General features: G+C 40.9%; 1 protein-coding gene across 7 annotated transcripts in view; it reads right to left on the minus strand.

The window, feature by feature from the left end:
- RIMBP2 (RIMS binding protein 2) overlaps positions 1 to 22579 on the minus strand; it is a 158770-nt gene that overhangs the window by 47603 nt on the left and 88588 nt on the right. For all 7 annotated transcript variants that reach the window (XM_036758813.1, XM_036758781.1, XM_036758773.1 and 4 more), the window contains exons 8-9: positions 15731 to 16543; positions 208 to 359 (exon numbers count right to left, since the gene is read on the minus strand). In XM_036758813.1, coding sequence (XP_036614708.1) covers positions 208 to 359; positions 15731 to 16543 — 965 coding nt within the window. The remainder of the gene's footprint in view (positions 1 to 207; positions 360 to 15730; positions 16544 to 22579) is intronic.

Genomic DNA, 22579 nt, shown 5'->3' on the forward strand with positions numbered 1-22579 from the left:
TAGAGTTAGAAAGTTGCTTAAAGATCATTTGATCCAACTCCCTCTCTTTACAGATGAGGAAAGTGAAGCCCAGGAAGATTAGATGATTTGCCCAAAATCTCACAGCTAATAAGTGATAGAACTGGGGCTCAGGTCCTAGGGCTTCAAATTCAGCGCTCTTCCTACTCATGTGGCACTACTCAGGGAGGTGTGGTGTGAGAAACTCACCCTCTGCCCTTTTGCATAAACACCATAGCCAGACACATTTGCTCCATTGGACATCCCAGTGGGTGTGAGAGTTGGTGGTTTCCAGGAGACCTGTATGGTTGCTGGAGTTGTCCCGGCTTGAATGGTGACGTCTTGAGGTGGAGCTGGAGGACCTACGATGATCAAGAGACCCAGCTTTCATTGCATGATTACTTGAATTTGGCGAGTGGCTGTCACTGCTTCCATTATTGCAAGATTGGGAGGGTATGGCCTTCTATATATGACCCAGGATCATATACTTAGCCTCAGAAAAACAAAGTATCTATGGAAATTGGGAAAGGAATAAAAAATTTTGGGAACTAGTGGGAAAGGACGTCAATAACTAGTTTAAAGATTGGGAAAGTGGAAATTATAAAAGTCACAGAATCACAAAGCTAAAAGGAACCTCAGATGCCATCTAGTCCAATACCCTGAATACCATTCCCAACCAGCGACTTTGCTTGGAGACCTCCAGTGAAGAGGAACACACTAGCTCCCAAAGCAGCTCATTCTCCTTTTGGCATAGCACTAATTACTTGGCTTCCTGGTCCAGCTGATAGGTGATATAGGATTTAGATCAGAAGAGCACCATAAATTCCCTGCCCTTAGGGACTATACAGTTTAGTTGAGGGAAGATAAGAATCCTATACGTGGAACAACCAAACAATAGCCATGGATAAGATTATATGCCCAAATAAGCCCTCCTTTCCTTCCCAAAGGTCCCCCATCTTTCAGGAACTCCCTTGCTCCTAGGAGGGCATCTTCTCTGTTGGGGAAAACTCCTCTCTCAGTCTTTATTTTAAATAACAATTTTGCATGGCCTGGTTCCCAACAGAGGGACAAGTGTATGGAGATTTGAGGCATCATAATTGCTTTGTGTTTGCCAAAGACAGATAAACAAATACTTATTGTCTGTCCCTGGAGCTGCCCTGAGATAGATAAATGCCTTTGTTTGCAGCATTTCAGCTATGGCACAGACGAGGAAGCTGCCAGGAAGACAGCTGCTTCTTTGCTGGGGAGGGCACCTTACCCATCAAAAATCATTTGTGGTTTGTTAGGGTATTTTTTGGTGGATTTGTGGGCTCTATGGGATGGTTTCACCAACCACAAACCTGACCCTACATGCTGGTGCCTAGCATGAAGTAGGTACTTAATTAGCTAGCATTTATGGAAAAATCGAAGATTTGCAAAGCGCTTTATATACATTATCTCCTCTGAGCCTTGCAACAACCCTGTGAGGTAGATACTATTATCATCTCCATTTTACAGATGAGGGAACTGAGGCTGACAGGGATGAAATGACTTAACCAAGGTCACAGACCTAATAAATGTCTAAAGCAGAATTTGAAATCAGGTCTTCCTGTCTCCAAGTCAAGTGCTCCATCAACTATTCCAGCTAGGTAACCACCAAACAGTTGGAGAATCTAACTGAATTCTAGAATACAAACTCAACATTAGACTAGCTTATCCTGCTAAGAACATTTGTTCAGATTTCTCTCTCCAAACCAAAAAGAAATTAGAGTGGTCAAGATATGTAGAAGGAATACAAAGTTCACTACATTCAAATTTTAGATGAACCAACATTTATTAAAAGCCTGCCCTGTTCCAGGCACTGTGCTAAGAGCTATGGATATAAAGAAAGAACTGAAACAAAGCCAGTCCCTGTCCTTGGGGAGTTTACACTTTAATGGAGAAGACAGCCTGAGCATAAGTGGATGGATGGTAATCTCAGAGAGAGAGGAGCTGGCAGCTTGGGACGTTAGAGGAGGCCTCCTGCAGAAGGTGGAGGCTTGAGCTGAACTTGAAGGAAGCCTGATGTTGAGAATGGATAATCATAGACAGGCATAGACAGTGGGGTTCTACTATTAATATACATATATCTTTAGCACTTTAAGGTCTTATCTCTGAGCTAGGTAGAACAGGGCTGGTTATTCCCGTTTCAAAGACTGAGGTTGATAAAAGTTTAGTGATTAGCCCAAGTCCACATAGCTGGTTGGGATTCCATACCTGGTCTTCTGACAGGGCTCTCCACTCTACTCAGTGAGTTAAAATTCATCAGAGCAGCAACTCACACTGATGTAGCCATTTCCTCGCCCCATGAAGGAGGAAGGACAAGTACTGTCATTCAGCTTTTGCAATGGAGGAGACAGAGGCCCAGAGAAAAGTGACTTGCTCAAGGATACACAGGCAGTAAGCATCAGAGACAGGCTTTTAATCCAGGAGCTGGGACTCGAGAATCAGTGTTCTCTCCCCCGTAACACATGTCCAATCCATTGCCAAATCTTGTTATTTCTATCTCTGTGGTATCTCTTGTATAAGCCCTCCCCTTTATCTGCTCACATAGCCTGGTACAGGACCTCATCACTTTGTGCCTGGACTATCACAATAACCATTTGGTGGATCTTCCTGCCTCAGATCTCTCCCCACTCCAATCAAAAATTGCCAAAGCAATTTCTCTAAATCACAGGTCGGATCATGTCAACCCTACTCAATAAACTCCAATAGTTCCCTCTGTCCATCCTTGTACCATCTTGCCAGGCCTGGAGTCAGGAAGACTCTTCTTCCTGAGTTCAAATCCAGCCTCAGACATTTACTAGCTGGGTGACCCTAGCCAAGGCACTTAAACCCTGTCTGCCTCAGTTTCTTCATCTGTAAAATGATCTGGAGAAGGAAATGGCAAACCACTCTAGTATCTCTGCCAAGAAAATCCTAAATGGGGTGACAACGACACAACTGAAACAACTAAAAACAAAAAGTAGTAATAATACCTAGATTCTATATAGCATCTCAAGGTTTGTAAAGTGCTGTTCATGTATAACATCATTCGATCCTCAAAATAAAAATTCCTTCACTTGATTGTTATTTGTCCTGATTTTGAATCCCTTGACCATCTAGGTTTGTTCTCTGCTGGATGCCCTCCAAATTATCAATGTCCTTTCTGAAATGTGAGACCCAGAACTTAACACACTACACCAGATGTGGTCAGGGAAGACCAAGGACAGTGGGAACATCGCTTCTCTAGTTCTGAACACTATTTGCTCTTACCTCGATCTGCCATCACAGTTCTACTTCTGTACGTGTATCCCCCTCACCACCACCAGAAGAAGAGGGCAGGGACTATGCCATTTCAAAAATCATTGCTCCGCCAGCACTGAGCACAAGGCCTGGTATATCACAGATGCTTAATAAATGTTTGTTGAGTTATGTCCAACATATGTCCCATATGAATAGAGTCCAATACCATCTCTTTAATAGATGAGGAAACTAAAGCCCACAGGGTTTAAGTGAATTATCCAAAGTCTTATAAGTAGTGAATAGCTGTGCTGAGATTTGAGTGAATTTGCCTGTTTCCTGAAGGTCTTTTTAGCTCCCAAAGGCTGTTTGTTATGTAGCTTTCAAGGTAGTGCCCAGGAAAAGACAATTCAGTAGTCAATAGTATCCAAAGCAAAAAAAGGATAGAAAACATCATTATTGTCGTTGAGTTACGTCTGACTCATTGTGGCTCTGTTTGGGGTTTTCTTGGCACAAATACTGGAGTGGTTTGCCATCTCCTTCTCCAGCTTATTTTACAGATGAGGAAACTGAGGCAAACAGGGTCACACAGCTAGGAAGTGTCTGAGGCCAGATTTGAGCTCATGAAGATGAGTCTTCCTGATTCCAAGCCCAGTGGTCTATCCACTGAGCCACCTAGCTGCCCCTAAAACAATAACAGCTAACAGTAATACTTTATATATGTTATCTCATTAGCCCCTCATAATAACCCTGGGAGTAGGGACTGTTCTTATTCCCATTCACAGATGAGGAAAAGGAGGCAGATGGAGATTAAACCACTTGCCCAGGTTCACACATCTAGCATCAGAGGAGTCCAGCATTCTAGCCACTTGGCCGATCGGCCCACAAACTAAGGCACAGAAAGCCTCAACTTGCTTATCTAGAAGCTCTTGACATAAATAGAAGCCAGTCCAAACTAGAATCCTGCATTTTCCTAAGTGGCAACAATAAAAGCTAATATTTATATAGCACTTACTGTGTGCTATGTACTTTACAATTGTTATATCATTTGGTCCTCATGACAACCCTGGGAAGTGAGTACTATTATCCCCATTCTTCAGGTGATGAAACTGAGGCAAACTGAGGTCACACAGCTAAGTAAACATCCGAGGCTGTCTTTGAACTCAGGTCTTCCTGACTTCAGGCCCAGTATTCTATCCATTGAGCCACCTAGCAAGAGGAGGTTGTTATATTTCAAAACAAGCAAACACCCCTTACCTCTCCTCTTTCCCTCCACCTCCCAGCCAAATAACTTTTACCAAGAAAAACAAGCAGGAAATTCACTTGACAGACACCATGGGATAGGATAATGGTTCTTAGACTTTTACCCTGGAGGTCTGGGTATAAATCCTAGCTCAGATATTCACTAGCTTCAGGTCAATGGGAAAGTTTCCCAAACTTCTGTAAGGCAAAATGATAACATAATTGAATCCAGTGTAAAACACATTAATTAAGCAGCATGATATGATGGAGGGAGGGCCAGAATGGAAATCGGAAGATATGGGTTTTGAGACTCATTTTCTGTAGGATTTTTGAGCAAGTAATTACACCTTTCCTAGCCTCAGTTTTATCATCTGAAAAATGAGGTGGGTTGAAACTGAGGATCTCTGGGATCCTTTCCATGTCAATCTACGGTCCTAAGCATCTCTTATGGGCCATCTTATATTGTGCAAAGCTCCAGAAAGTCAGTCGATTTGTTAACAGGGATTTATTATTTTTCTTTTCTTTTTAATTTTTTTTTATTATTAGTTGACGACACTCAGTTCTTTACGACTTGACTATTGTGTAAATATGTTTAATGCGAAGGTATATGTAGAACCTATATTGGATTACATGCCGTCTTGGGGGGAGGGGGGAGGAGAGGAAGGGGCAGGAAATTCGGAACTCAAAAACTTGTGGAACTGCTCCCCCTTCCTCTCCTCCCCCCTCAAGATAGCATGTAAGCTGATGTAGGTTCTACATATACCTTCGCATTAAACTTATTTACACAATAGTCAAGTTGTAAAGAAGAATTATAACCAATGGAACAAATCAAAAAGGATTCATAAAGCACCAATTTGCTGGACACTCTGTTGAGTATTTGGCGTACAAACAAAAGCAGATAATATTTATCGGTCTTCAAGAAGCCCACAGTCGAATGGTGAAAGAATACGCAAAAAGCTATGAACAAATAGAATAAATATGTAGGATAAATTTGGAGGTAATCTCAGAGGGAAGGCACTAATATTAAGGGGGATTGGGAAAGGCTTCTTGTACAAGGTGAGGTTTTTGCTGAGATTTAAAGGAAGGCAGGGAAGGAGTCAGAGATGAGGAGAGAGAGAATTCTAGGCATAGGGGACAGCCACATTACTATCTCTCAAGAAAGGTAGGAGACAGCCACATTACTGTCTCTCAAGAAAGAGCGGATTATTGTAAAACAATAAAAAGGACCAGAGATACTAACATTGATTCAATTTAGTAATCCAAAAAGGGATTGGAATGGAAGCAGCAGTGGGTTTGGAGGTTGGAGAGGTTCAAATATTAGCTCTGTCACCTGTGAGACCTTGGGTAAGTCAGCTTCTCTGGGTCTTGGCTCTCTCATCTGTAAAATGAGGGGATTGGACTAGATGAGCTGAAAGATCCCTTTTAGCCCTAAATCTATGAACCTATAGGAAAAAGACAAAAATGAAAATAGGCCCTGCCCCCAGGGAGATTACATTCTGCTGGAGACACAATGCTGCGCATTATCTCCAGCCCATAATCCAGGCATCAGAGGCTTTGTGCTAGAAGGGCCACTTACTCTAACCCCCTCCTTTTATGGGCAGATACTTATCCCCAATATGAAATAAGGAAAGCATCTTTTCCATCATTATCAGTGGCAAAGTGGGCCAGAGGCTTCCTCACTGGTCCCACAGCTGCTGAGTGGTTATTTTTGAGGAGGTATCTCACTAGTCTTGCTACTGGTGAAAAGATTGTTACATTTTGAAGGAAATTTCATCCTTGAATGACAGGTTTAAATTACACATTCATTCCATGGAGGCTGAATTGAAGACAATTCATTTAGTAATGCCTCATTAGCATGGGTGATAAGGTATTGCCAACCTGGAACGGTAACAATCACTCTGCTAAACGCCCTTTGCAGGAAAAGCCTTATTAAAATGATGACTCTATCTCATGGCAAAAAAAAAAAAAAGAAAAGAAAAAGAGGAAGAGGAAGGATCACTAGCATCTAGGTAGTGGTGGATCAAGTGCCAGGCTTGGAGTTAGGAATATCTGAATTCAAACTCAGCCTCAGACATTTACTAGTTGTGTGACCCCGGGCAAGCCACTTAACCCTGTTTGCCTCAGTTTCCTCATTTATAAAATGAGCTGGAGAGGGAAATGGCAAAACACTCTAGTATCTTTGCCAAGAAAACCTCAAATGGGGTCATGAAGCGTCAGACACAGCTGACTGACTAAGCAACAACAAAGGGGAGAGAGACTGGAACAAACCTCCCATTTCTCAAGGACATGGTCACAAATGCTCATGCCCTGTCCCAGGTGGAGGGGATACAAAGGCAAAGATGATAAAACAACCCCTGTCCTCAAGGAGCTTACATTCAACTTCTTTCCCTTCTCCCTATGACCTCAGTTCTTACTTTATTGAGGAAAATGGGACTATCTATCACGAATTTCCTGTTCTGTCCCTCCAAACTTGCTCCAATAGTATGCATTCTCTCCTCCTTTGCTCCTGGCCCTTACCAGTGGTGGTTTTTAGAGATACTCGACTCTAATCCCTTCTTTTTACATAATTTTCAAGTAGAGACCCAGAGATATTGAATGATTTGCTCTAGATCATGCAGGTGTCCTGTGGCACAGCAGAGACTCAAACTGGATTCCTTTGACTCATTCCAGAGCTCTGTCCCTTACAGCAGGTTAATTAATTGTTCTAGCCAAAGTCAACTCTTCTCCATCATCAGAGAGCAGACATAGACCATCTCTAGGGCTGTAAGGGACACTAGAGGCTATTTAGTGCAATCTCCTCTTTTTTTATGGAACTATATTATTTAACTATGGAACTATTTTATTTATTTATTTTATTTATTTATTTATTTCATTTATTTATTTATTTCATTTATTTATTTATTTATTTTATTTAACTATGGAAACTGAGGCCCATGGAGGGCAAGTGACCTATTTTTATGTTTTATCCCACCTCATTTGCATGTTTGCAATAATGATCTTCAATCATTATTACCTCTTTTGTTTCTTCTCTTCACTGTCTCCCTGTTTGGCTCTTTTCACTGCTTCCTCCAAACACACCTAGCTCTCTTCAGTCATTCATATACCTTTATATAATCCTGACATCCCTTCAAGCCATTATCCCTTATCTCTCCCCCCTTTCACAGGTAAGAGCTTCAGTAGATAGAACTCTGGACCTGAAGTTAAGAAGACCCGAGTTCAAATCGGACCTCAGGCACTTACTAGCCACGTGAACCTGGGCAACTCACTTAACCTGTTGACCTCAGTTTCCTCATCTATAAAATAGGTAGATAATAGCACCTCCCCTCTTCTCTATCTACATTCTCTCTCAGTGATCTCCTGAACTCCGAGAGTTCAATTATCACCTCTGTGTTAATGTCTCTCAAATTGGTATTGGTAGCCTTCATCTCCCTCTAGAACTCCAGCTAATGCGCTAGACTGGGAGTCAGAAAGACCTGTATTTGGATCCTGTCTCTGACACTTACTAACTGTGTGACCCTAGTCCAGTCTTTTCTCAGCCTCAGTTTGTCTTCCGCAGTAAAATGGGGATAATAATAATACCTCACAGAGTAGTTGTGAAGATCAAATGATAATCGCTATCACCATTATAGCTAGCATTCATATACAATGAGATAACACATGTAAAGTGCTTTGCAAACTTTAAAGTACCATGTTTTATGATTAATGATTACTATTATGATGAACATCTCCACCGGTAATCCAAATAGGCATCTCAAAATCAACATGTCTAAAATGGTACTTATTATGGTCCCTCTATCATGGGTGAAATTTAATAAAAAGGTAAACTGAGGCAATTCTCTGAGCAAGATAACATTTATTAATAACGATGTATATAACTGTCAATAAATGGGTCAATGGCTTACCTCCATTTATGCTAAAGACTCCGAGTAGACAGATAGTTCCCCTTTATAGGTTCTAGGGAGTACAGAACAAAGAACAGAACAGACGGGATGGAGGACAACATGATTGGTTCCCTGAGGCACAGGGAACAATATGATTGGTTGGAAGTTTGGTAATGGTGGCTAGTGATGACCACCCCCTCCACTCTGTTCTCTCTTGAGACTAAGAAATGTTCCTTCTTTGAGTACAATCAAAAGGTTTAGAGATAAGGACCAGGTCTTTTGGACAGCAAACTAGACAAGATACTAGACCTAACTCCCTTATGTTCACATCCATCCCCCAAGGTCAGCTAAATTTCTTGAGGCAAGAACAGATCAGTGATTAGCGGGAGAGCTGGATTTTTAAACTTAACCCATCACGGGCCAGATGAATCTCTGAGCTCAGTTCAGAGACGAAGAACCATGATTTAAGCAGTTATAGGACAATAGGAATTTATCGTAAATGGAATCAATGAGGAAATGACACAAGATCAATTCAATCCTCTCACTCTCAGCCTTGCCCTCCTCTAAATTTGTGTACTTATTTTGAAGGGAACCCCCATCCTCCCTTGTGCCCAGGCTCTAAAGCCCAATTCTTTCTTTACTCTCACCCACCACACTACCCAGGTAGCAAGATATCCAGATCAATTGCTCAGACTTGTTAATTCTACCTCCATAGTGTCTTTTATATCTCTTCCTTTCTATCCTCTCCCATGGTGACCTCTCTTTCAGGCCCTTACCTAAATCTCACCTAGAATATTATAATAGCTTCCAAACTGGCCTCCCTGCTTTCAGTCTCTCCCCTGCCTAATCCAACCTCTGCACAGTTGTCAAAATATGCTCCTAAAACACATGCCTGACTATGCCAGTTCCTGGTTCGGGAATCTTGATTTCTCCACTCACCACTTCCTAAGCTTTCTGTTCTTATCTCTCTGCTTCTGTTCTTAGAGTCGTTGTCTTTCTACTCCCCAAGGCTCACCACCTTGGAGTCATCTAATAATAGCTAGTATTTACTTAGGGCTTTAAGGCTTGCAAAGTGCTTTACAAATAATACCTCATTCAAAAAAAGGGAAAAGGACTTTTTTGTACAAAAATATTTATAGCAGCTCTTTTTGTGGTGGCTAAGAATCGGAAATCGGGAAGATGTCCATCAGTTGGGGAATGACTGAACAAGTTGTGGTATATGATTGTAATGGAATATTATTGTGCTATAAGAAATGACAAGCAGGATGATTTCAGAAAAACCTGGAAAGACTTACATGAACTGATGCATAGTGAAGTGAGCAGAACCAGGAGAACATCGTACACAGTAACAACAGTATTGTACAATGAACAGCTGTGAATGACTTAGGTATTCTCAGCAATACAATGATCCCAAGACAATCCAAAGGACTCATGATGAAACATGCTACCTGTCTCCAAAGGGAGAACTGATATTATCTGAATACAGACTGAAGCATACTATTTTTAACTTTTTTCTTATTTTCTTTTTCTTTTCATATTTTCACTTTCTTTCCTTCCTTTCATTTTTTGTTCAAGTCCACTTGTACAAAATAACTAATATGGAAGTGTTTTATGTGATTGCAGATGTATAACCTATATGAGATTACTTACCATTTCAGGGAGGGAGGGAGAAAGAAATAGAATTTGGAATTCAAAACTTTTTTTAAAATGTTAAAAAACATAGTTTTAGCATGTAATTGGGGAAAAAAGAAAATACTATTTTAAAAAACAGGAGAAAATATCTAATTTGATCTTCACAACAATCCTAGGATATAGGTGCTGTGATTATCCCCATTTTATAGATAAGATAGCTGAAGCTGGTGGAAGTTAAGTGACTTGTCCAGGGTCACACAGTCTGTAAATGTCTGAAGTCAAATTTGAACTCATGTCTTCTTGATTCAGGTCTGAAACTCTATACATTATGCTACCTGGCTGCCTTTGACTCATCTTTGTCCTTTCCTTGTCCTTGACTGTACATATCTGACTAGTTAAATCCCTCATTTTTCTAACCATAACACGGTTTTATCCAAGCCCCTTCTTTTCTCTCCCATTGCCATGACCTCAGCTCATGTTTTTTTCTAACCTAGGTGATTATACTAACCTCTTTTGACTTCCAGTCTATCTCCTCCATCCTTCCCTTATTTTTGTAGGCAAGAGATTGGATATTCCTATCTCACACAGATGTGATGATAGTTCATGAGGCCAATCCCAATACTGATCAGCCCAGAAGCATTACTCTGACATTACCTGATGTGAGTGGGGTTCAAGCAGACTGGTGTCCCTCCATTTCCAGGAGTTCACCATATTGATGCAGACTTATTGTGGATTGTCTCTAACCCCTACTCCAGCTCAGAGCGCCCAAGTTCAAGTGATTCACCAGCCTCAGCCTCCCCAGTTGCAGGACACGGAGCCACCAGTATCTACCCCCTTTCAAATACATCCTTCACTCCTCTTGTCTGAGCCATCACCTTAACGCACCACATGGAACACGTGTATACCCTACTCAAAAGCCTTTAGAGGTTCCCCATTGTTTATAGAATGACCCTTGTGTTCACCATCTACCTCCAAATCACCTGTCCAATCATAACTTGTGCTTCACAGAATCAACATTCCAGCCAAATTAGATCACTCTTTATCCCTCATTCTACTTCTACCCCTCCTCCTTTGCCCTCTTTACTCATATCATCGCAAGCAGGTAGGGCAATACAACAGGTAGATGAAATCAGGAAGATCTGAATTCAAATCCTGCCTCAGACACTTAGGAGCTTATGCAACACTGAGTGATTCAGTTAGGCTCTCAGCCTTTTACATCCTTGTTTGTAAAATGGAGATGCCCAAGGACACAAGGTAGCAAACATCTTGTACATATCTACTGTAGCCTCCTAAATTAGAATGTAAACTCCCTGAGGGCAAGGATGAATTGGTTTTGGTTTTTCTTTGTATCCCCAGCACTTAGTGCAGGATCTAGCACACATGAAGCGCCTAATAAATATTTGTTGATAGATTGATGGACAGTGTAAATGCCTTTGGTAGTCTCAAGATGCTAATAGAAATTGAGGAAGTTCCCAGCATGCCTGGCAGACCCTTCATGTCAAACTTATGGGATGACATGGGGAAATTGCACAGGATGGGTGAATGTAGATGGGTTTTGAAGGGAAAATTTGCATTAAAGAGAACATGCATCCAATGGAGTATTTGAGTATATGACAGGTATTGTGTTAGGTATTGCACATGCAAAGATAAAAATGAAATAAGTCCCTCCCCTCAAGGAGTTTACATTCTATCTGACCCTCTTGGAGTTTATTTAGTATTGATTTTAGCAGTTAGGTGGCACAGGGAATAGAGGGCTAGGTCTGGAATGAGGAAGACCTGAGTTCAAATCTGGCATCAGATACAAGGTGTGTGACCCTGGACAATTTGCTTAACCCTATTTGCCTCAGTTTCCTCATCTGTAAAATAAACTGGAGAAAGAAATGGCAAACCACTCCAGTATCTTTGCCAAGAAAATCCCAAATGAAGCCATGAAGACTCAGACATGACTGAAAGACTGAACAACAACAGTAATTGATTTTAGCATTAAGTGTTAAGTGGGAGGCATGGGGAATGTGAGAATGAGAAAATAGACAGGGAATGTTTCGCAGAAAGAATAAGTGAGAGATGATATAGAAAAGCTGTTCTTTGGGATTTCTCTGCCTCCCATTGTCGCCCCCGCCTTCATCTTCTCGTTGCTGGACTTTTACTTAAGCCTAGAATGAAACTTTAAAGGGAAAAAAGGGCTTGGAACAGAAGTAAATGATTTCACTTCTTCTTGTCCCCAGCAAGGTTCCAAAACATAATTCCTCCTCCCTCTTCACCTTCCACACCCACTACATATTTTACGGCAGAGGTTCTTAACCTTTTTTATTACATGGACCCCTGTGGCAGACTGGTAAAAACCTCAGGATAATAACCTTCATTCATAATTGAAAGAAATGCTAAATTTTAGTTAGAGGTTATTAAAAATAAAATAATTTTTCCCCATCCAGGTTCGCTGATCCTTTGAAATCTATCCACGGAAGGTTAAGAACCTCTTCTTCAGAGAGTCAAGGAATATTAGAGCTGGATCAGATCCAATACCTTTATTTTACAGAAGAGGAAACTGGGGCCCATAAAGATTTAGAAATTACCATAAGGTCACACAGCAAATGAAAAGCAGAATAGGGATTCAAACCCAGGACTCCTGACTTCTAGGCCTGAGCTTTTCCTGCTCTCCTATGGAGCCAAAATATATGTGGCTCTGTGTGGTATAGAGGTCAGGAAGAATGGGAAATCATTCTTCTAACTCTGACCCTTCGTCCCTGAGGAGAAAGCTCCCCTAACGTGTATGAAGCGAAACCAATTCCAGCCTCATTTCAGCTTGGCTCCCTTCCCCTAATGCATGTAAAATAGAACCAAATCGACCCTCTATTCAGTGTGTCTCCTTTCTTCTCTAAAGGGGTGACCTCATACTGTTTTTCTTGACCTGTGTCTCTCTGCTAGGGGAAGCCGGCAGGCTGAGTTGCTAATGAGCTTGCTCACTGAGATGCCTGCACTTCCAGTGGACTTAGATGTTATTATTATTGTGGTTGTTATTATTTTGGAATCAGGGGTCTTTTCTCTGCTAATTGTCTTACCCCGAAGAACAAAATACGTGCCCTGCTTTCTTATTCTGTAGGACCAAAGGGACCCGTTGGCTTTATACATTACAGCCCTTTGGAAATACCATGGCCAATCCATGACTATATCTGGGCTCTCCTATAAGTAGGGACAATATTTTATATACATATTCAGTATATATGCAATAAATAGCATGTATGTATATGATAAATTAGAAATAATAAACAGAGGGATATACACACATATAGTATATATCCAATATACATGATAAATTGGAAATAACCAACAGAGAGATGTATATAGCATATACATATATAGTATATACATCTACAGCATACATACAGTACATATATGGGATAAATTAGAAATAATCAAATCTTAAAATACTATATAAATGTTATCATCGTCATCATCATCATCTTCATCACCGTTATCTATCTCTCCCTCCTTAAAGCTGCCTCTCCTTCCAGCTTCCCCATTTTTAATTGATGAAAACACCACTCTCCCAATCACCTAGGCTTAAAACCTCAGTCATTTTCAGGGGACATTGTAGAATCCCTTTCCTCTTTCCCTATTCCTCTTTCTTGGATCCCAATTACTAATTCCTTTCAATACTGTCACTACATCTCCACAACCTGTCCCCTACTTTCCATTCATGCTGCTGCCACCTTATGACGGGCCTTCATGACCTCTCACTGGAGCTACAGTAAAAACTTTCTTTTTAACTGTTCTTCCTGCCTCCAGTATCTTACCTCTCTATTCTGTCCTTCATACACTTGCCAAAATAATCTTCCTAAATCGTGCCATTCCTCGGCTCAAAAAGCTCGTGGTTCCCTATCTGTCACAACTTAGAGCTAACCTACCTTTTAAGTCTTATTTCACAGACCCTCGCCTCAAGCAAACACTTCTCATATTTTATAATCTGGCTGAAATGGACAAGTTCTGGGGACAGGTAAATATGGCTCCTCTATGCAGCTTCCTCTCCCTCCAAGGCTCAGCTCAGGTACTACCTTTTGCATAAAACCTCTCCTGCCACTCTATCCCCACTCTCCCTAGACCTCAGTGAAATTCTGATCCTGTTGATTATCCAGAGTGATCCTCTCCCCGTTGTTGAGACTATTCTCTCCTATCTATAACACCCTAATCTTTGTATTATTATCTGGATCTACCTTCCCCATAACCCTGGTTGATGGTATTCTCTCCCATCCATAACACATTGCCTTGTATTACTTTTATCTGGTATCCTGCTGCAATGTCCCCAAACCCTTAAATGATAGTATTCTCCCTTACCCATAGACACGCGATCTATTATATCTCTTATCTGGGGCCATGCAGCATACCCTATATCCATAACAGATAGTGGTCCCTCCCATCTATAACACCCTACTTTGCTCTATCTAATAGAATAGATACAGAGGTGGGGAGCCTGAGGCCCTGAGAGCACTTGTGGCCCTCTAGGTCCTCAAGTACAGCCTTTTGACTGATTCCAAACATCACAAAACAAATCACCTTAATAAAAGAATTTGTTCTGTAAAACTTGGACTCAGTCAAAAGGCAGCACCCAAGGACCCAGAAGGCCACATGTGGCCTTGAAGCCGCAGGTTCCCCACCCCTGGAGAAGCAACCAGGGGAAAGGACTATATCATTATGTAGAAGCATAATAAAAACCTCCTTATTTATTTCTCTAGAAATATTAAGAAAATATATTTCTTTGTTTTAAAAAGCTCTTTCTAAAATCCTTGGAAAGTTGGATGACAAGCCAGGGACAAAAGGAGCTTTTCTTAGAGAAATAGATTAAGAGGGAAGTGTTATTGCTGCTCAGTCATGTTCAGTTCTTTGTGGCCCAATTGGAGTTTTCTGGGCAATGATACTGGAGTGCTTTGGTATTTCCTTCTCCAGCTCATTTTACAAATGAGAAACTGATGCAAACAAGTTTAAGTGACTTGCCCAGAGCCACACAGCTGGCAAGTGTCTGAGGCCAGATTTGAACTCAAGAAGATGAGTCTTCCTGATTCCAAGCCCATTGCTCTGTGTACTATGGTGCCACCTAGATGCCCAAGGGGGTGCTACCCAACCTTTTAGTAAGGAACAACTCTTTTCTTATTCACCCCTAAAGGATCCACCTAAGAGAAGTACCCTCTACTCCTAGGAAAAGGAGGCAGTCTCATGCCCCCTATTCAGAAAAGATTCTCCATCTTGTTATCCCATCCTTTCCACAAGGGAATGGGGTGACTTGGTTATATAACAATTCTGGATTGTAAACTCCAATTGTATTTTTATATATTGAGATCTTTGCTTTGTTCAAGATTCTGATGAAGGTTACTCAAAATTATCTTGGAGCAGAAAGCTATGTTGATGGACATGGAAGGCTATTCCAATTTGGTTATCTTTCCCTGCAAGCTAGAAATTTCTGTATATTAGATTAATGTTTTAATAAATATTATTTCATTATTATAAATATTATTATATAATATATAATGTTAAAATATTATTTATATCATAAATGTTAAAAAATTAATATTTTAATAAAATAAAATTGTTTCTGGTAGATGAACCTAAAACATAGAGTATGATATTAATGTTTTTTCTTCAGTAGTTATTATCTATACATCCTCAGTGCCTAGCACAGTGCCTTATACCTAGTAGGCTTTTAAGAGGTTCACTGAATTAAATACAAGGGAGAGGAGGAGACCAACCTGCTGGCAGAGTAGAAAACTCCACAAAGGCCTCCTTCTTTTCTCTTTGCTCCAGAGGAAGCTGCCATGGCATCTGGTGGGGTTTCGCCAAAACCTTCACTTTGTAAGCCATGTTGGGCTTCAGGTTAAAAAACTGATACTTATACCTTGCCGCCTTGACAATGTCGAACTCCTCCTCATTGAGAAAGATAATGTGGCTGTAATTGCTGTTGGTTGGGAGCCAGGAGAGCTCAGCTGAGATCTGAGTGATGTGGTCCACCCGTAAGTGGGAAGGGGCCACAATAACATCCTTGCCCACAAGCAGGGTACACTGGAGCTCATCCGAGTTCCCCCGGCTCGTGATGCTCTGCACGGAGATCCGGTACGTGCAGGCTGCAATGTTCAGCTTTTCGATCAGGGCTTTAGTTCTGCTTCCCAGGGTGAGATTCATGCGGGTCTCGTTGTCAACAAGGACATTGTAGCTGATCACTGTCCCCCATCCTGGTGGCACAGCCGGGGGGTCCCAGCCCACAATAACACTTTTGGCTAGTTGTTTGATAAGGGTGATTCGTCTAGGGTAAGGCACAATGTCTTCTCCAATCTCGTCAATGTTCACATCCAGCGTCCCAGCCCCATTGTTGATGATGCTGGAGTCTCCTTGGGTGGGCGAATGCAGATCTAGGATGCTTTCTCCTTCCAAGCCCACACCAGAATGGTTGATGAAATTCTGATCCTGTTCACTCCCCACCGTGTTGGACAAACGGGATTCATTATCCTGGACAAAATCCACAAAGTTGGAAGGGACCAGTCCTCTCTGTCCATCTAGTAGTTCTCCTGTTGAAGACAAAGAACAGAATTACTGCACAACAAACATGACTGGAATTTTGCCTTGCCTTGACACAGGTTGTTTAGATACATCAGCCAGAAACAAATTGGGAAGGTTGAGAACCAGCGAGGCATTATTTCTGAAAATGGCCCCAAAGGATATACAAACCCTGAGTTCCTGGGAAGTTCACACAATTAGATAACATATTATTGTTTGAATAACTTTTCTAGCCTTTCTCCCACCTACTCTGTCATCCAGTGACACCGATCTCTTTGCTTTTTCTCCTAAAAGACACCTCCTCCCCGATTCCTGGCATTTTTACTGTCTGTCCCCCATGCCTGGAATTTACTTCCTCCTCATATCTGCCTCTTGTCTTCAAGTCCCAGCTAAAATCCCACCTCCTACAAAAAGGCTCTCCTGATCTTCTTTAGTGCTAGAGCCTTCCCTCTGTGGATTATTCCCAATTTATCTCATATATGTACTGTATATATGCTGTATATGTATATACTATGTATGTATATATTGTGTACATCCCTCTGTTGAGTCTTTCCAATTCATCATATATATACTGCATATATTATATATGTATATATACACACATACTGTATATATACTGCATATCTATACGATATACATGTATATGCTATATATAGCCCTCTGTTGATTTCCAATTTATCATATATATTACATATAATATACTATATGTGTGTATATATAAATATCCCTTTGTTGATTATTTTCCATTTATCATGTCTACTGTATACATAGTTCATGTATACTATATATGTACATACTGTATATATCCCTATTTTGACTATTTCCAATTTATCAAATATATGTATATATGTACTGTATATATATATTGTGTCTGCATTGTTGATTTTTATAATTTATTATATATACTACATATATACTTTGTGTATACTATATATGTATATTCTGTATATACCCCTCTTTTATTTCCAATTTATCATATATACATGTATACTGCATACATACTTTATATATAATATATACTGTATATATCCCTCTTTTGATTATTTCTAATTATACAGTATATATACTACACATATACTTTATATATGTATAGACTGTATATATCCCTCTTTTGATTATTTCCAATTTATCACATATACTAAATATACCATATATATAAATAGTATATACTGGACAAATACAGATAATAAATTGGAAATTATATATACATCTTGTTTATACATATTTATGGATGTTTTCTATCCCCATTAGACTTTAAGCTTCTTGAGAGCCAAGATTTTATTTTTTGGTTCTTTTTGCTAAGTATCCTCCGCATTCAGCATGGCAAATGATAACTCAACAAATGTCGGTTGACCTGTTCACTTGATGGAAGGGCTCTAACTAGGACCCTGCCCAAGGACATTGAAATTTCGAAGGCTCAGGTGACATTCCTCTTTCTTCGTCTCCTTCATCATCTTCACCATCCTCACTGACCATCCATGTGACCCAGGGCAGGTTATTTAACTTTCTAGTCCCCTCATCTATCAAACATGGGAGCTGTACTAGATGTTCTCTTTTTCTAGGTATGTGATCCTATGATCCTAAATCACGTCACCTCCACTGAACCTCAGTTTCCTCATCTGTAAAAAGAGATGGTTGGGCTGAATGGACTTCAAGGTCCTTTCCAGGTAAATTGGTGCTCCCTCTAGAAACAAAACTAAGCTTAGCAACTAGTTAGCAAGAAGACCACACCCCTCCTTTGTTCAAAGGAATTTTTCTTTTAAAGGTGATCAGAAGTTCTATTTCATTCTGTTTGCTCCAGGGACGTTTCTGGGAAGTTCATGCTGGGTGCCCAAAGTGCTTGTTATAGCTTTGTTGAGCAGTAATGTAAAATGCAATTAAAAGCTGAAACACACACTGATTTTTTTCCCGTGGTGAAAACAAGCATACAAATTCTGCCTTTTAATCCTCTTAATCGATACATCAATTCTTCATGGATCTCTGCAGCTTTTCTTTCCACTGATGAAGATCACAGACCCTCTGTGACTTTGTAAATGGTATTCGGTAGTTTCCAAAGGATGGAAAAATCCTTCACCCTTCAGCCAAGCCAGCAATGAGCCTCTCAGCCATAGCTAGGAGTGGTCCTTGGATGACAGCACAGTGGAAAGAGTGCTGGGTCCAGAGCTTGATCAGCAGAGTTCAAGTCTCACCCTTGACTCTTAATGTCACTAGCCTAAGCACTTCAGTTCTCCTGATCTGTAAAATGGGGGGCTAATTACAGCACCTACTCCCCAGGGTTATTGTGTATATGTGAAGCATTCTGCATGACTTAAAGGGCTATGTAAAAGTTATGTATGATTATTATAGAGATAAGGACTAATTCTGTGGTTTCGCTGGCATAGGGAACTCCCAGGTGAGGAAACACTTTCTTCCAGTGCAATTTAGCACTTTCTCTTCTACTTAGAGTCTCACAGAGAGTGACCTAGAGCTCTGTCGTTCAGTTGTGTCTGACTCTTTGTGACTCCATTTGGGATTTTCTTGGCAAAGATACTGGAGTGGTTTGTCTTTCCCTTGTCTGGCCCATTTTCCAGATGAAGAAACTGAGGCAACCAGGGTTAAGTGACTTGCCCAGGATCACACAGATAGTGTCTGAGACCAGATTTGAACTCAAGAAGATGAATCTTCCTGAATTTAGGCCCAGCACTCTATCCACTGCACCACTTAGTTGGTCTGGCCTATAGCACAGAGAGGTTAATCAATTTGTGCACAGGCATATAGTATATGTTGGAGTCAGGACTTGAACCCAAGTCTTTCTAATTTTGAGACTAGCTTTCTAGTCACTGCATCACACTGTCTTGATACTTATTGTTGTTCAGCCATATCTGACTCTTCATGAACTCATTTTCTTGGCAAAAATACTGGAGTGGTTTGCCATTTCCTTCTCCTGCTCATTTTACAGATGAGGAAACTGAGGCAAACAGGATTAAGTGACTTGCCCAGGGTCACCCAGCTAGTAAGTGAGTGTCTGAGGCCAGATTTGAAATCAGGAAGATGAGTCTTCTTGACTCCAGGCCTGGAACTCTATCCACTATGCCACTTAGCTGCCCATCATGGGAAGAATTTGAACTATATGGCCTCTGAGGTCTTGGATCTATGACCCTGTCTGTCCCCGGACCCACTCTTGGAAAAATCTGCCAGAGCTGGTGCTTTGCTAGCGTAGCCTATGGGCCACCTCCATGCCATGATGTGGTATTTGTTCAGAACTTTGTTAATATCCAATAAAAATATCTGGTGATACCACAGAAAGTTTCAACCAAATCCTCTGTGGAAAAATTCAGTAAAAAATGATGTCAATAGGATGCAATTTTCTACATCCAAGAAATTTCCTGCTTCTATCCATTTGCTAGCTATATGACCTTGGGACATATCTGAACTTCAGTGTTTTCATCAGTAAAAATGGAGGGTTCAACTAGACATCTTTTGATGGCTTTATGTCTTATGGCTTTAAGTCTTTGGTCCTATGACCTATTGTGCTATAATCCTGATCTCCATTGGCTTCTTCCCTATTAGGGTGATAGGGACTAGACATCTGGTTTCTTTAGCAAAGGGAACTTCCAGATGAAGAAAACGTCAAATATGAGAAAAATCCCTTTGTCAATGCAAGTTGGCATCCCTTCTCTACAATGTATGATCTTCGCCCACCACACTAAGAAGTTATGTGACTTGTTCAAGGTCACACAGCTAATACATATGAGAAGCAGAATTTGAACCCATGCCTTTTTGGCTCTCCATCAGATGCCATGCCCCTTTACCTTTCTTCTCATTATTCATTTTATCTTCACTGCTTGACTCATAACAGAGGCCTTGAAAGAGGTGCAAAGATGGCATCACTGGTCCTACTAAAAAGGCAATTCACACCCAACTCTCAGTCCTCCCAGAAGGGAAGTGGAGGTTCCCCCTAGACATGAAAAGGTTTTGCCATCATGAAAGATGCCTGGAAGCAAAATGACACCAAGGCATTGGTAAAATTTTGAATACTAATGTTGTTCCAGCTATTTCCATCAAGTGCAAGTAGGTGACAGGCCCCAAAGAGATAAGACCTGAGCAAGCCTAGGAGCCAAAATTAATTCTAGGAACTAGAATTATTCAGAAGGAGGGAGGGGGTGATAGCCCCCCACTGCCCATTTTTATGTGCCAATCTTACTTCTAGATGCATAGAGAGAAATCTTGGAGAGGTAGCCGAAATCAGGGCCCTTGCAGAAAGAGAATCACAGCATCATAGAATCTCAGAGCCAGAAGGAACTTCCAACATCACTGAGTCCAACTGTTCACTCCCTGAACAAGAACCCCTTCCATGACATCTTTAACAATGAGTCATTCACCTTTTGTTTAAAGACTTCAAATGATAGAGAACCTCCCAAGACATCTTGTTCCATTTTTGAATGACTTCTAACTTTTCCAGCGAGTTGAGATCTGCCTGTCTGCAATTTTTCTCTATTGCTCATCTCTAGAGGCAGCCAAGGCCTGGGTAGAGTACGGACTTGGAGTCCGGAAGTCCTAAGTTCAAATCCTTTCTCAGACACTTACTGGATATGTGTCGGGTCACTAAACCTCTCTTTGCCTCAGTTTTCCAATCTGTAGAATGGGGACAATAGTAGTACCTACTTCCCAGGGTTGCCGTGAGGATCAAATGAGATGATAGTTGTAAAATGCTTTGCAAACCATAAAGCATTATATCAACTCTAGCTATCATCGTCATCAATCATTATCATCATCATTACTGTGAGAACCAAATGAGATGTAAACCTTAAAGTACTATAGAAACCTAGCGATTATTCAAACATTTTGAAAAGTAATTCTGCACAATTTTGTCAAAATGCTTTCGGAAGCATAGACTCATGAGCATTAGAGCTTTAAGGAAATCTAGTCCAATTTAGAACTCAGTCAGTCAACAGTCACTTATTAACCACTTAATATGTGTGAGGCACTGTGCTGAGTTCTGGTGATATAAAGAAAGGTAAAAATATGGTCCCTGACCTCAAGAACCTCACATTCCAATGGGGGGAGACAACACACAAATCAATAAGCACACAACAGAAACAAGCTAGCATTTATATAACACTTCAAGATTTACAAAGCACCTTATATGCAATCATATTGGATCATCACAACAACTCTATAAATACTATTATCATCCCATTTCACAGATGAGAAAACTGAGGAAGAAAAAGTGAATTTCCTAAAGTCGTATAGCTAAGTGAGGCAGGATTTGAACTCATGTCTTCCTGACTCCAGGTCCAGCACTCCATCCTCTGAACCATCAAGCTGCCCAGCTAGACACTGTATATGGGGTAGACAGAAAGGTAATCTCAGAGGAGAAAGCAACAGCAGCTGAAGGGACTGGGAAAACACCATTTGAGGAAGGTGGGATTTGAGATAGGTCTTAAAAGATAAGGAAACTGAATCACATAGAAGGGAAGTCACAGTGGGAGTAAATGGAAAAGCAACCAGTAGGAACGGCATCCCTCAGGCAAAGCCTCGACTCAGACTTGTAAGGTCATAGGCATGGGGGAAGGACAGATCCAGACTCTGTCTCCAAATGTCTGCTCCATTGTTTGATACACCAGAGATATTCAAGGTTGGCTAGATATCTGAGAGGCAGGAAACATGGGATATGACAGGTGACAGACTAACATTTGAGCTCAAGGTAGATTCCTGGCAGGCTCTGGGTGTGTTGACAATATTCCCAACTTACTTAAAATGATTCCCCTAGGCTTAGGGTTGAGTCAATTCAAAGCCATCCCTGTCCTTGGTCCTGAATGCTTAGAGAGGACCACACAGATATTGCTACCACTAACCATTCTTACAGTTATGGGAATGCCATGGGCACCCATGTGTTTAGGCTTCAACAATGACTAAGGAGGGCTTCCCATGCAACCAAAGTGCTGCTCATTGGCAGTTGTCCTTGGGCATGGATCCCATGTTCCTGTGTGAATCAATACCAGAATGGTAATTTATGCCAAGGACGCACTCTTTGCTACCAGCTGCCTTGGAATTATTTTGAAGAT

This window comes from Trichosurus vulpecula, chromosome 1, assembly GCF_011100635.1.
Source record: "Trichosurus vulpecula isolate mTriVul1 chromosome 1, mTriVul1.pri, whole genome shotgun sequence".
NCBI lineage: Eukaryota > Metazoa > Chordata > Mammalia > Diprotodontia > Phalangeridae > Trichosurus > Trichosurus vulpecula.